This window comes from Actinia tenebrosa, unplaced genomic scaffold (assembly GCF_029948245.1).
Source record: "Actinia tenebrosa isolate PJP-AT-01 unplaced genomic scaffold, QUT_ActTen_1.0 PGA_scaffold0__85_contigs__length_37466705, whole genome shotgun sequence".
NCBI lineage: Eukaryota > Metazoa > Cnidaria > Anthozoa > Actiniaria > Actiniidae > Actinia > Actinia tenebrosa.
The window spans coordinates 25778105-25792784 of NW_028292569.1; the positions used below are offsets into that span (position 1 = coordinate 25778105).

Consider the following 14680-nt stretch of genomic DNA (forward strand, 5'->3'; position numbering starts at 1 on the left):
GTTTCTACAATATTTTTGAAATATAAGTGTATAAAAGATTTCTCCAGGCATCTGTTATATCAGTTATATATATTTATGCTTGACTTTGAGATTTGTTCATTACGTATTCTCTGTTCCCATATCAAAGGACCAAAAATATTTTATTAAAATGAAAAGTTAACTCAAAAGAAAGTTGTGTGATCGGTTTTATCGTCATTTCTCTAGATCCCGCTCTTCATTTTGGGTTGAATATTATTTCGTATCGAGGTCATTACTTTAAGTATTACTGTTTTGTCTTTCAAATACATCTAGTATTACTTGTTAAGAAAGAAATAATACTTAAGGGAATGTCGACAAGTAAAGTACAAAGTGATGCGCACACTGCCCATCGATGCGCACCCATTTTCGATCACTCTACCCTCCTAGGGGAGAGACGAGTCACTCTACCCCCCACAGGGCTTGGCAATGTTGCCCTCTCCTCCGTGATAAGGGAAGATAAGAGAGGATAAAAATATGGAAATTATTAGAGAAAACAGGATAAAATTAAAAACGAAAGTTTGCGTCAATAATTTAGACAAAGTTAAACGCTAAAATGTTCTTAAAATCCATTAAAGGGCCACTTGGACGAAAATCGCTCCAAAATTAAAACTCTTTCATTCGAGCTGGAACTTTGCTGAAATAATCTTGAATACATTAAGAACCACTCACAGAAATCTCTTTCCTATATTCGAAAGGAAAGGGCCAAAACTTTACGATTTATTTTCGTCCGCTCTATATTTAAGAAGTAAGAAAAAGACGTTTAGACGTTTGAGAGAGAAAGAGAGAGAGAGAGAGAATAATTTAAAAAATATATTAAATTAGTTAAAAATTTTCTGTAATTGTAACCTGCTTACAGTAAACACACTGGATATACGTGTCAATAAAGATATAACACCTTCATTCAAAGCTTAAAAACACTCATTAACCCAAACAGAACTCCATCTAATTCAATCGGCTTGGGATAAAAAAAAAGAGTCTTGAAAGACTTCATTAATTCCAACTCTTCATTAAAATCGTGTTTATTAACTTTACAATTTAGCAAAATATATACATTGCATTGCGTGGTCTTAGCTACCCTTAATTACAGCCAAGATATTTGCTGCGTTTGTAGAAGATATGCGTGAAAATATTTCAATCGTCAAAAAAAGTTTCTGACAAGTTTGTTATTGTCTTTTGTTTATGATAGCGAGATAAATAATATGATGATGGCTGTGTCTATGTTGTGACATGGAAGAAATACTGACATTGACAATTGGAAATGAAGAAATAAAGACGGGATAAATGAAATAAAAAATGGAAAAACCATAAAGATGTGACTATGAAAAACCATGAGTGGCCAATCTTCATTGCCAGTGATGTAAAATTTAAAAATATGTAAGCTAGAAGAAATAGGATTTCATCGCGCGCTCGCTTCGATGTAAACATCGCAAAATAGTTTGTACAAATCTGCCAAACATAAACGGTGTACTTTCGTCACTCGAGAAGAAAATAAATAAGTGTCATAAATGACACTAAATAAGCATTAGATCGTTATCATTTTCCATTAAGAAGATGGTAGCGATAAGATGATAACAGTTATACACCAATATATAGTTATCAGTAGAGAATGTCTAAGCACGTGTGTGATGATTCAAAAATAACGTAGAGTTTCCCATACACCAATATTCCCCTCTTTAAGCTATCAATCCTTCTACTTTACAGTACAATTTTCATAATTACAACATTTCACTAGATCTCTAATTTACAAGTTCTACAGCAACTATGGGAGGATCGTCAGCTCTTCCTATATTTTCCAAGTGTTCTTTAGCTTTGAATCGTAGAGTGGCGATACTTGAAGACCTTTCGTCTGTAGGACTCGAACTTGAGGTAGAAGTCGGACTCATAGCGAGAGACATTTCTGAAAGAGCGCCCGGGCAGGCGATTTGCGCGGGTAAATACGAGGAATATGCAGCTAATGCTGAATGACCGTATGGGGTAAAATACCCGAGAGCCGGGGATGGACTTCCTGCTGTTCCTGACGCGGCGTAGAGAGCAGATCCGTATGTACCATATGCACTTGAAGCGAAAGGGAGAGAACCTTTCCACATATCGGAGAAAGAGAGACTCCCGTACCCTCCGCTACTACGGGATAAAGAGGGTGAAGGGAGATCTTGCAGGGTCGCCATCTCTAGTTTTTCCTGTCTCCGCCACTTGGCTCGTCTGTTTTGGAACCAAACCTATCGAAAAATGAGAGAATGTGGTCAGTAAGAAAGGAGAAATTTATCCTTAGATAAACCAGTTAAATGAAAATGGAATTATATTTTGAAGAAATTATCTAACAAATAGATTTTGTTCGAAAAGTGAGCCATTTGAGTGCCAATTAAGGGATCCCTTTTGAATACTAACCTATTCAATATCTAATCAAATGTTTAAGCCCGAACTTTGCAGTTTTAATACATTTAAAGAAAAAAACTAGGGGGTTTTAAGACGTTTTATCAATGGTAAACCCTTTAGAAGCTATCGAAACATTCTTTTTAAAAGCCATTAATATGAGAAAGCCATTTAATAGCTATATGAAAATTTCCTTTTAGAAGCCATTTCAATGTATTATTCAGAACTCATTCTAGATAAGTGCTGAATAAACCAGATGCCTTTGGGCGGATATTTTCAATTTAAAACACTAATATTTAAATCTAGCTCTTACATAAGTATAAAGGAAAACGAGATAGATAAAGAGATCCTTGATAAGCGCTATTCACTCATAGAAACAAAAAATATCTGCTAAAAAGTCGAGAAAATATAAATGACGTCTGAAAAAAAGCCTCGAGTTTCGACTCCTAAACCCTAAATTATCAAATTATCACTACCAAAAACAGTTAGTTGAACATAGGTATTAATTGTTAATGATTTTTATTGACATCATTAAAGCTGTACATGTTTATTAACATAATATTAACGGCATAAATTGTCAGCTAAAATTCAGTGCTAAAGTTTTGAATAGATAAACACTGCGATACAAAATAATTGTAAATCTAAAAGGCTAATTTTTGTCGTGTGTGGATTTTAGCAGTCGTTTTGTGATGTTTTCCCTCGAGGAACCTTGGAGCGGTTAAGGGCTCCTAAAGATAAGATTCCAAACACGAAAAACATGTTTTAGCGTCGAATAACTAGCTTGTATCATATCATCACTGCTTACTTCAGTCATAACGAAAACACAAAAACATCGATATCTCTACAGAAATAATATTGCTGGAAATTATATCGTTTTTAAATCTTCAGAAACTAAACTTTTTGACATTAATTTTTAAATTCCACCTGCTCAAAATAAGAAAAACTAATAGAATTAAAACCACAAAAAGCCACATCGATTCACAAGTCGAAGTACAGAAAATTCAACGCTCAAAGCAAACAAGAACGAATTTCATTTTTTTGAGTCATAATATTACATAATTAAACGTTTAACACTTTTGTGGGAAATTATGAGATTATTTTAATATCAATGGACTTAAGCTAAGATCAATTAACTTAAACAAAATTAGCTTGGAACTTTACTTAATTTGAAAAAGATTACTATGCATAAAAACTCCAATTTCGATTCCAAATGAGGCACTTTTTCACGGTGTTCGTGTACTTTCATACTGCAGTTTTGAACGATAGATAAACGACTTTGTTTTTCTTCCTTCGAGCGAGGATATGTTTACAGAAGTACAGTTTGTGGTGGTAAAAAAGCGAAATACCGACAACTGATCCGATTTTGCTTTCACTCAATATTTATTTTCAAGAAACTTAAAGCTAATAATCTATCGACAACCACATAAGGTTACGACTGAACTGGTTGAAACCACTCGCCTTATTTTCGAGTTACTCCGCCTAAATTTTTTGGTAGCAATCTATTTTCTTGGAGCTAATTATTTACTTTCAAAGAGCGCTGTATTTTCGACTTGACCACCATCATTAAACATACCCCAGGAGTCTAATTTCTCTTTGAGTTAGAACGTTAAATATTTACAAGCCTTCATAGCAGGTTTTTATCTCGCTTCTAATTAGCTGTCCGACGAGACAGTGAAAAAGGCTGCTTTCCTACCACCTTCTAGTATTAATATAAACGACGACCTTGTTATGAAAATATACTCGTTAATTATAAAGTTAATTTGTTAGTAAACAGAATGTTTGGAAAAACTTTGAAGTCTTTTTATTTTTCACGAAATGGAAAGAAAATATGGAAGTTGATTTTAAAACTTGCAAAAAAATATCTAAAAGATGGTCTCATAGTTCGAGTCGAGATTTTCCTTGAAGAAGAAGTGCTTTGGAAGTGTGGTAATGTTCAATTCCTGCCCGAGGCTACACATAGAGATATTGTAATCTTATTGCCGTGGGATACCTGGTCAAATAATGAACTATAAACCTATGTGACTCAAAACTTTAAAAAAAGATGAAACTTCAGGTGAAATTTATGATGTCATGAAACTCAATAGGGTAGCACACCGAATTTATACAATTAGCGAAAATAACACACTAATTGCGAGCCAATTATTCACTTCTGGAAGAAAACTGTGACGTTTTTTTCAACGTTGCCCTGGTGAGAACTGCTTTAAACGACTTGATAGCCAAGGAAACAGAGTCATGAGTTGCTGAAAAATGGTTTCTTTCGTCCTTACCTACAACGCTTTAAGTCATAATGCGCCGTACTTAGAGAAGTGTTAAATTGTGGTGTTGTGCGAGGCATCTTTCTGGGCTCAGAAGTGCCAAACTCTTAATTTCAATAACAAAAATCGCTAAATTTTTATCAGCCAATTTGCAAGATCTTATTGAGACGGAAATTATTGAAGTAAGTAATCATTACAAGGAGGGCGAGACTTTGTTGGAGACGCTAAAAACGTTAGCGGTTAAGCCGATATAAAGTAAAACTAAACGCGAGAGATTAAAGTTGTAAAGAAGCGAGAGTTTTTAAGACAAATGCTTCCTTCTGAAGAAAAGTTTTTTCGTAAGGAGTTCTGAAGAGTGTGTGTTGTGTAATATATAACTTTCTATGCTTTAATGAGACCTAATTAGAGCGCGCCAAAAGCCTTCCAATTTCTAAGATTGAACGCTATCTTTTAATTGACTGAAAAACTTTCTCTTTGCGTTAAGCCCGAGAATAACAATCCCTAAAGAATAATTATTAAGCCTCGTTTACTCTTGGAGAGTAGTTAATAGGTACTTAGTAATAGCCCAGAAGTAATGAGTTACAATTGAGACAAGCTTATAATATTCTAAAGTACTCTATTCCAACCTCATAATTATATTGAGTACAAAAATGATGGCGAGCTAATAACAGTGCGTGATAATAACCTACATTATAGATAGTGTTGATAATTGTATACCCACCTAATCAAGACTGCAAACATTAGCATGGTCCTAGTAATTGCCTTTTTATTTGTGTACTTATTACTATCCAACAAAATATTCTATATTATCTGTCTTATTATTTCTTATTATCAACTTTATCCTTGACACAAACACGAATCTCCCTCATAAAAACGCCACAATTTTGGCGGACAACTAAGTCAAAAGACATGGAACTAAAGCAATGTTTTAAACGCGTTTTTTTTAAAATCTCTCATGTCGAGTTTTGAACTGCAGGTGCCGAGTCGGGAGTTGAAGTTTCTAGTTTTGCGACGAAATACAAAATGGTTTTATTAGAAAATTAACCCGTGCATGGTGCCAGGAAGAAGTGTGACAACAGTGTGGAATAATATTTAGGACTTTCTCCTCTAAATACCTAATTTATTTTTCGTGTTCAGTAAGTGATTGCCTCGGAATCTGTCAGAACATTTATTACATTAAACAGAAAAGAAATATTCATCAACGTCTGAAAACTAAAAATTGTATATTTAAAACCGGAAAACGTTTAAACAGCTTGCATTAATGGGAGGTAAATAGACAGGATGCGAATCAAATTAGTCCACACTCGTAAAATAAGTAAATAAATAAATATAGATTGGATACTTACTTGAACTCGAACTTCAGGTAAACTTATTTTCAACGCAAGTTCTTCTCTTGTATATACGTCGGGGTAATGAGATTTTTCGAAGGCGCGTTCAAGCTCGTGTAGCTGGTACGTTGTGAATGTTGTTCTGTTGCGTCTGAGCTTCTTCTTGGCAGAACTCTCACCTGTATCATCTTTGAAGAGAACATTACTTGTTATCGAATAACTTCGTAAAAGAAGTATCTTAACTAGTTAGTGAGTTAGTCTAAGATCAATTTATATATTCACAGTCTTTAAGTACAGTGTAATGGTTTTCGTACAATACCTGATTTAGTCTCGCCGGAGCTGAGCTCGGTATCTGTGACACCATCTTCTTCATCGTCAGAGTATTCATCAGGGTTTTCCGTTTTCTGATGATGTCTTTTTAGCTGCTTTCCTTCCTGCTTTCTGCCAAGAATGGCGTCTATGGAATGGTGGTTCTGTACCTTGACTGGGGAAACCTCTGAACTGTCTTTGAGTTCTTGGTTTGCTGTCTTAGATTCGCGCTCTGCAACTTTGGATCGGATCATCGTGGGGTCTCTTTCGTCTGCTGATCAAAGTGTGAAATGACCCTTTTCTAGAAGTGGGCTTCTAATAGACTGCTATTAACAGAATACTTACTTCGAAGCGTTAATAGCACATTAAGAATCGAGGCGGGCATAGATAGCGTGATAACAACACATCAGCCAATCACAAGAGAGTATTCCCTTCTTTCGATGTGTTTAATATTGTATTCAAATTACCGTGTCGTTTGTCATGGTCTGTCAGGCTAATAATTAGCCACTGAAAAGGTTGCCATCAATAATGAGAGAGAAGTGAAGTACAGATCATTGTTAAAAGACAAAGAAAGAACACCCTTGAAAACTATTGACGATATGTGATTGACAGCATCTACCTCAACAAACCTTGGTAGAAGACGATACTAAATGTCGTGTACCCTACCATACTTAATCCCGATAATAATATTCTATAGTTTTAAAATACTCGAAATTAATTGCCATACTTTGTGCTTGGGATATTAACAACGACTTTTGAAAACGTCTTGACGATTTCACATCCAAAGAAGGCTTTTTTCTACTTTGTTATTCTAAGACTTCCAAAAAGCGAAGCATATTTAGGATTTTACAAAACAGCCCCACTGAGAGAGTTGTCCAAGCAGAACAAGATGGTACGAACTCTCAAGAAAAAGACTAGCGTTTCCTTGAGCAAAGAAAAATATGGATAATAAATAAATCTGTTCAATATAATCATCAAAAATGTTGACTTTATTCAATCCAGAGGAAAAGAGCTTGAACTTGTCCTGTAGTTTTGAATTCTATCTTTGATGAATTTTGTACTGATCGAGTAAGAAAATAAAGTTTTTCTTCAGAAAATTCTCGAGTACGAAAGAACAAGACGATTCAATTATTGGATCCAACTCAAGGTAATTTAGTTATATTTTCAAATCATTACACTCCATTAACACTTTGACCAACGATCTCTGGTTTTGTTGACATGGTTACAGAGCATGTGCTAGAATTAGGTGCCGTAGAGAGATCTTTGCCACGTGTGGCGGAGGAAGATGAAGACCTCACATATTTGATACATATGACGAACAAAGGAATTCCATTCCTTACATCTGGATTTGAGCGAGGCAAACTTCCCAGCTTATAGTATATATAGCCCGAAGCGGTTGATGGTCAATAATGATGGTAATAATTTTGTAGCAGAATCATTTATTATATTCTACACAAGTAATTGCCCCTGTTCTGGTAACAGAGATTTGATGTGATTCTAGTTTTATGCCTAGGAATATTGATCTAAGAGTAAAAAGCCCCTTGGGAGTTAGATTGCAATAGGAATAAGCCAGTATGACTTTAACAGGCACTTTGTTTGGCTATTGTCGGCTTAATCATTCTCTAAATGTTCAAGTCGTTGCATGAAGAACGTACGTACGAGAAGCACCTGATCAGATAGGTTGGGTACTCTCTTCATGTTGCATAGATGGTGTAACGTTCCTTCGATTCTATTTGTCATTGAATTCTATTGTTTAATACCTTTACTAAGTATAAGCGTAACCACAAACGTATCTCATGTGAAAGGAATATTATCGCCACTTAGGTCGATTAACTCAAGTTGCCTTCGATCCTTAAGCTTCGGGTACCTTAAAACGCTGACAAGAACTCGACACAGTACTTAAAAACGAAAACCCCTCAACGCCTTTAACACCTACTGCCAAATAAACTAGGCTGGTACTGGAATTAGAATCATTTTTGTACGTTGAAGTTTTGATGAAATGAGACTGTGTACACATACTTTCTGGAAGATTCTGTGAATTACCATGGTTACGCGTACAACTCTCTAGTCTAAGCTTAGTCATAAAGTTTAAAAAAGCCTCGAGCAAAACGCAGATATTGAAGACTCATTTTCTTTAATTTTGATGAAAGGATTAAAAGATTAGGAATAAAACTAAATGAAAAGAATGATGAAAATGCAAGAGTTTGTTAATTTGGTACTAAGAATACTGATGCTTCATATGTTATAGGATTACTGATTTAAGACTATCAACTGTAGCAAGATCGGTTCCTTGTGATATGACTTTAAGACTAAGATGCATAGCCCACGGCTAAAAAACGAAAAGTAAGGAAAAGGCTTCGTAAAGAGATAGTTTGATAACACAGGATTATATCATGTAAAGAGCCCAGATCATTCATATATTCACCACGTATAATACGGATAAAATTACGAACTCACTTAGCTATTATAAAGTATTATTAGTTAATAAATCTGGGGCTTATTTTGTTGAGTATATAATTAGAATTGCTTTCAAAATCTGTGAAGCGTCTCGATGCAGTTGAGTTCTCTGCACGCGAAGGACATAAGTCTAGTTGTTCTATATTCACAATTAAACAACGTTTGGGATTTGGGTTTTAGTATATGAAGAATTCGTTAACTGCTTCTTTAATCAACTCTATACTAATTCAGAGTAGAGCATTGTGTGGCATCCTCAATTATATAGGCCATGGAAATTTTTTTTTTTTGGATTTACTTAAGAGTAAAATTACGAAATTTATATTTAAGAACATTTTGTTTGTTCAAGTATTTTGGGAATGGCTTTGCTTTTCGTAACACCGAATAAATAAACTCTAAACTTATTTTCTATCAATATACACCAATCGTTACGAGTAACATTTAGAGTAAAATGACCTCTAAATTGATGATATAGTGACTAAGATTATGGAGAAAACAAAACAAAAAAAGTTGTTACAGAGACTATAGAACACTGATTCGAAGTGTGCTTAAGGCAAGATATATTATTTTGCTGCACGCCTATGATTGTCGTCCTTTGACTTCATTATAGAAGACATTATATAATTATACTAAATTTGTACATGATAAAAATTTCGTAACTTTTGAATAAAAAAATCGAGTAAATAACTATGAAGATAATTGCCAAAAACGAAGTTAATACGAATATTAAGCTGTAAAGGGACGAGGGAAGGTCTATAGATCTCCATTTTGTTTATACTTTGAATATCAAGTAGAGTATTTTACATCTATTGTATTGTTTCTTTCTCTGATGGGATATCAGTTTGTCTCCTGGGTGTTTTAGTGGGTTTTCTATCTCAGAAATAGATCTTTTTGTTATATTTAGATTGCTGAAGGGGAAAGATATGTGAAAGGGTTGTTTGTCAAATTATAAATTCAGAAATTAGGAATGGCTTAGCTTTTGTCTTTGATTTTCTTTCTTTTTTCTTTCTCTTTCTTTCTTTCTTTCTTTCTTTCTTTCTTTCTTTCTTTCTTTCTTTCTTTAAATAAAGTACATTCTCTAGTTTTGTTCAGTTTCATTTATCTTTCATCTTATTTTTCATTTCTCTCTTTCTTTCCTTTTTGCTTTTCTTATCTTATTTACCATCTTCATTATTAAATTTACAAAACTCCCAAGAAATTATTAACTATAGCAAACGAGACAACTCACAACATCTATATAATTAATTAGATTTCTTAGAAAAGACATCACCTAAATGTTGATAATCTACTTCTTCTGATCTATCCATTAACTTGTCAACTATAAATCCACAAGAAAAAAGCTGCGTTTCTCTAGCAACCATGTTGAAGTACCCGGAAAATACCGAGAAAAAAATGAAGTTTTTAGATTCAATCTTATAGCTGAAAGAATACGAATTAATGCATGGTTTTTCAAAGTTTTGTGTAAAGAAGGTTAAGTTCAATTCATAAAATATGAATTTAGATTAAAAACTGTACTTTTGCTAGAGTTATTTCCTTTCTGGTTTCAAATTTCATACTAGTAAAGCGAATTGATTGAATTCGAACCCAAAGACAATAAAGATAACGGTGTTTTGTCTTTATAAAACAACAGGAATGTGGTTTTTTAAATAATATTTTGAAGTTACGAACAAGAGAGGAAGTTTTCCGTTCAAAAGATGAAAAAATAAATTGAATAAAACTGTATATAGTTCAGATAATTTAATTACTATAATGATTAACTTCACTGTCTCGTTCTCCAAAAAAAGCACAAACTTGTTATAAATTAATGTATAAGTTAAAGTCGGCTCGGTGTTCCCACGAGAAGATTGGTGCTCCCGGCACTTAACACGTAAAGCCAACGTTGTTGTCATTTGAAAATCAGTCAATACTCACACGAATTATTTTTGAGTGAAAGCACCTTTGTCGATCAGTTTAAGATACGAAGGTCAAAACTAGACGTTTGTTTGTAGCTTTTTGGCACTCAAGAATGATTGAAGGCATATTATTCCTTGGATAATAGTCAACCAGTTTTATGATTCATTCAATCATTGATTGTTTCTGTTTTAAAGATTTGAATTCAAAAGAAACAAGTCGTTTGCCCTGGGGCGACTAGTAGAACCTTTAGTGTAGTTCTCTTTGTTAACGTCCTTTTTTGCCTTAAGCAAGCCACGCGTCCAGTGAAACTGTAGAACTACCTTTACTTTTATTCACACGGATTTTCATTAACTTCAAGACGAAAATGAAGCGGCGGGCGCGGCGAAAATAAACAATTTCGTAAATTTGCAAATTTATAAGCACAAACAGCAGTTGTACGATGTCCAGCGATACCTCATTTTCATCATTTTCATCAGTTGCATTGATTTGAAATCAAAATCAGCATAGTATAAAAATAGGGCTAATAACCGCTTGAATAGTGACAAAATAATTCTTAAATATTTATTTACGATCGATGTTTGGGATTAATGAAGGCGGACAAGATAGTGTTCCTTTCTAATCAAAGGGCGGATTTTAAAATAAGCTTGGCATTGTTGTTGTTGTTGTTGTTGTTAACGAACATTGTTTTGCCTCAGTTTGTCGACGAGAAATCGTCTCGTAGATAAAAAAATCCCATTTACTAGATTATATCAAGACTCTGAATCAAACGTCTTTTATTTTTTCTCCAGGCACAATCCCCCCTCCCCTACACCCCCGGAAATAGCGCGAAACAGCTGCAGTCCTAAATCATACGAACCATGAAAACGTACAAAAGAACATCCAAAAATATTTTCGATTGTCTGAACACTTCTGCGTTCACGGCAACCGAGAGAAATCGTCCAAGCACGCAGGCAGGTAATTATATGTCCAAAGTAGTTCATCAATGTCTCTGAAACTTGTCATTAAATAGTAGCCCGTCTCTGACAACATTGTTTTTAGTAACATGACAACTTTAAAGCGATTCATTAATATGCTATTATTGGTAACATTTTTGCTCTGTAACCAATGGCCAAGCAGTGCAGTTTTAAAATTGCTTTTAAATAGAGTCATCAAGAACTTTTAAGCTACTTTTGTTAATGGTACGATTGAACTAAATTACAGTATTTTCTACTTCCTCGTTGAAATGAAATTAAAAAAATTCAAAATTTTCAAAACTTTTTTCGTTATTCTTGGTCTTATTTTTGAGAACAGTTCTAAAACAAAATCGACAAGATAAATTGATAATCATAATATTGAACTCGTGGCTCTTAATGGTTAATAACAAATTTGAACCAAAAATTTCCGTGATTGGATTTGTTGTCTAGGAAACCCTGTCACCACATCAAGTTTTTACTCACTTCTAATAATCATTTAAGAAATCACTAGCTACGAGCAATCAAGATTTTTACTTTGTCATTTAAGTATTTTGATCTATGGAAATAATTTCTCACGTTACTCAATAGGATTGTGAATGGGAGTTCGATATTGATGCGTGAAAACAAGTCTTTGATTTTGAACACTAATCAGACACCTATAAAGTCATTATCGGATAGCGATTAAGGGTATTCTATTGTTTGATGGGGAAATTATGTGTATTTAGGACCAGAAGATTTTCTGTGATTTGCTTGACTAGTTTGCATGTTCATTTTATGCTGCTGCTAGGGAAACAAGAGAAAAGAAATATATCTGAAAAGCAATGTTGGGATTCGTTCAACCTTTTACAACTGTCCAATTTATCGTAAAGATGGTTTGTAAAACGTCACAAACTCGTAAACAAAAAACAAAAGCCGATGAAAGAAACTGAAGCTTTGAAATTTCTTTACATTATTCGAGACAATCAAGCGCTATTTTCCTCCTTTCCTTTTCATAAACTGAATGGAATAAGATTTTTACATGATGTAGTGTATCATAGTTTTCCCAAAATGAGAATCAATGATAAAGAAAACTAGGTGTCCAAAGTTGACGGTCTTGAAAATAGACCTGCTAAATGACGTGTCCAAGAAAGCAATATTTCACAATGCACGACTGACTGGTGTTCTACAGAGTATAATTACTCTAGTTTGGCAAATTCGTTACAATTCTAAACGGGTGAGGTATTGAGTGCATCGTGGTCGTAATTGAGTTTTATCGGTACTCGATGACAATTAGGATAACGCACATTTTATGTTCATACCCAAAGAAAAGCGAAACCAGAAAAGAAGGAGGAGAGTCATTAAAAAGAAAAAGACAACGAAACAACAAAAGAAAGATGAATTAGAGGAAAATGAACTGAAACTGAAGTTGGTGAACTAAGAAAGAAGAAGTATAACTGCTACAAGAAGAAGAAGAACTGAGAAGGAGGAGGGGGAAAATAACTAATAGGAAGAGGAAGAGGAAGAGGAAGAGGGAGGAAGGAAGGAAGGAAAAGAAGAAGAAGAAGAAGAAGAAGAAGAAGAAGAAGAAGAAGAAACCATGTTAGTAACAGAAAAAGACAGCTATATGACCACGAGAATTTCGCTTTTTAAGTATAAAATTATAAAATGTACCAACAAATCATTCTACAACACAATTCTAAGTCGGGCATCAAGAGTTTAATAAGACACCAGTCAACGAGGGGGGTTTCCTTCACAATAGAAGCTGTTAATTGTCAATTTGAACTTGTGTTCCCGAAGAACAGTACTTCCTGTGTATTGTTTGATTCGTGACTGAGATTTGTTCTAGTTACATCAAATATCATCGATATTGACAATCGGTCCAATCACTCAACAGGTACAGTGTTGCATTTGCTCGTGCTTTACCCTGGTAGAGGCGTGCAAATGAACACGTTTCACCTGCTAAAATCTAATGTCTAGGAAGAATAAAAACGTCTTTGTATAGCTATGTGATAATAATGCAGACGAATTAAACTTAAGGTTTATTTGACAGGAAAAAAATGTTTGAAAACTCTTTAAAGACAGAGGGAATGGAGAAAACCCTAACATGTTGTTTGTGGGAATTTCTCTAACTGAAGAGCCGCGTGCGATTTGCCATTTTATAACTTCGAGTGGCAATCCATCATCTTGCAATAGTTCTCTGCGATTCTTTGCCGGCATGACGAGGTGCCGTTGAGAGGGCAATTGATGTTTCGAGGCCCATTGCCATTAGGACATCAATTGCTATTAAGTTGACATGAAGACCAATTGATGTTACCAAACCTATTCGTTGTTTTAGGCCAATTGCTTTTATTGGAAGACCGATTAATGCAATTGCAAATGAATTCCATTGCCCATATTAATTGTTTTGGCAAGACCAGCTCTCGCTACCAGACCAATGTCTCAAAAAGACCCATTGCCATTGTCAGATATACTAGCTGCTTTTACACGACAATTCCGGTACCAGACCAATTTCCGATTTCCAGACTGCCATTTCCATACCAATTGCCGTTGCCTGGCCAACTTGCCATTGCGACAGCTAGTAGTTGCAGGAGAACCTTCAATTGCGCTAATTAATCTCTTTCGTAACTCGTGTCAAAACAAAAGGATTATTTTGCAAACAAGTTAAACGCCTTTGTGTAAATTGCCACATGTCCTATGCATGTTTCTTTAGTACGTGCGAGGACAAGAATTAAAGTCCCAACCCCCATTCTATTTACAGATTATGGACACCTTGTACCAAAGAAAAGAACCTATTTATTCTTTTTACTTTGATGATAAATAACAAGCATTCCAAATGTTCAAACATTATTGTGTTTTCAACGTGCATCACGTTCTAACGCATCTCAAAGGGTTTTACTCGCTATTCAATTATCATTTGTTAATTCGAAATACATCGACGTGTTCGAGGGAAAAAAAATCATTTCTGTTCCCAGTCTCATTATATGTAGTATGTTTACACAACTTTCTAGTTTGCTGCCTGTTCATTGGGCTGTGGCATGGATTGTAAGACCCTTGGTATGATCCACTATTATTATCATATAGATGGCATGGTTAAAGGAAAGACAAGTTCAGTATGTAAAAA

The 14680-nt window shown here is 34.6% G+C and overlaps 1 protein-coding gene and 1 long non-coding RNA gene across 2 annotated transcripts; one reads left to right on the forward strand and one right to left on the reverse strand.

The window, feature by feature from the left end:
- Positions 1–1021: 1021 nt before the first annotated feature.
- LOC116296571 (retinal homeobox protein Rx1) lies at positions 1022–6620 on the reverse strand. The gene is made up of 3 exons (XM_031704607.1): positions 6291–6620; positions 5990–6159; positions 1022–2234 (listed from the first exon to the last, which is right to left on the reverse strand). Exons 1-3 carry the CDS (start codon positions 6532–6534, stop codon positions 1755–1757), a joined length of 894 nt encoding a protein of 297 aa, XP_031560467.1. The 5' UTR covers positions 6535–6620; the 3' UTR covers positions 1022–1754.
- A 914-nt stretch (positions 6621–7534) lies between these two features.
- LOC116296573 (uncharacterized) lies at positions 7535–13120 on the forward strand. The gene is made up of 3 exons (XR_004197141.2): positions 7535–7695; positions 11416–11581; positions 12885–13120. It is a non-coding gene; the product is annotated as an uncharacterized LOC116296573 (long non-coding RNA).
- The last annotated feature ends 1560 nt before the right edge of the window (positions 13121–14680 follow it).

Bases quoted from the DNA above. Each gene is read 5' to 3' on its own strand.
- LOC116296571 (XM_031704607.1), bottom strand. From the start codon at position 6,534: ATGATCCGATCCAAAGTTGCAGAGCGCGAATCTAAGACAGCAAACCAA. The intron at 6,160-6,290 runs GTATTGTACGAA...TTCTCTTCAAAG, and splicing joins CTCCGGCGAGACTAAATCAG to ATGATACAGGTGAGAGTTCT. The intron at 2,235-5,989 runs GTAAGTATCCAA...ATTTTTCGATAG, and splicing joins TACCTGAAGTTCGAGTTCAA to GTTTGGTTCCAAAACAGACG.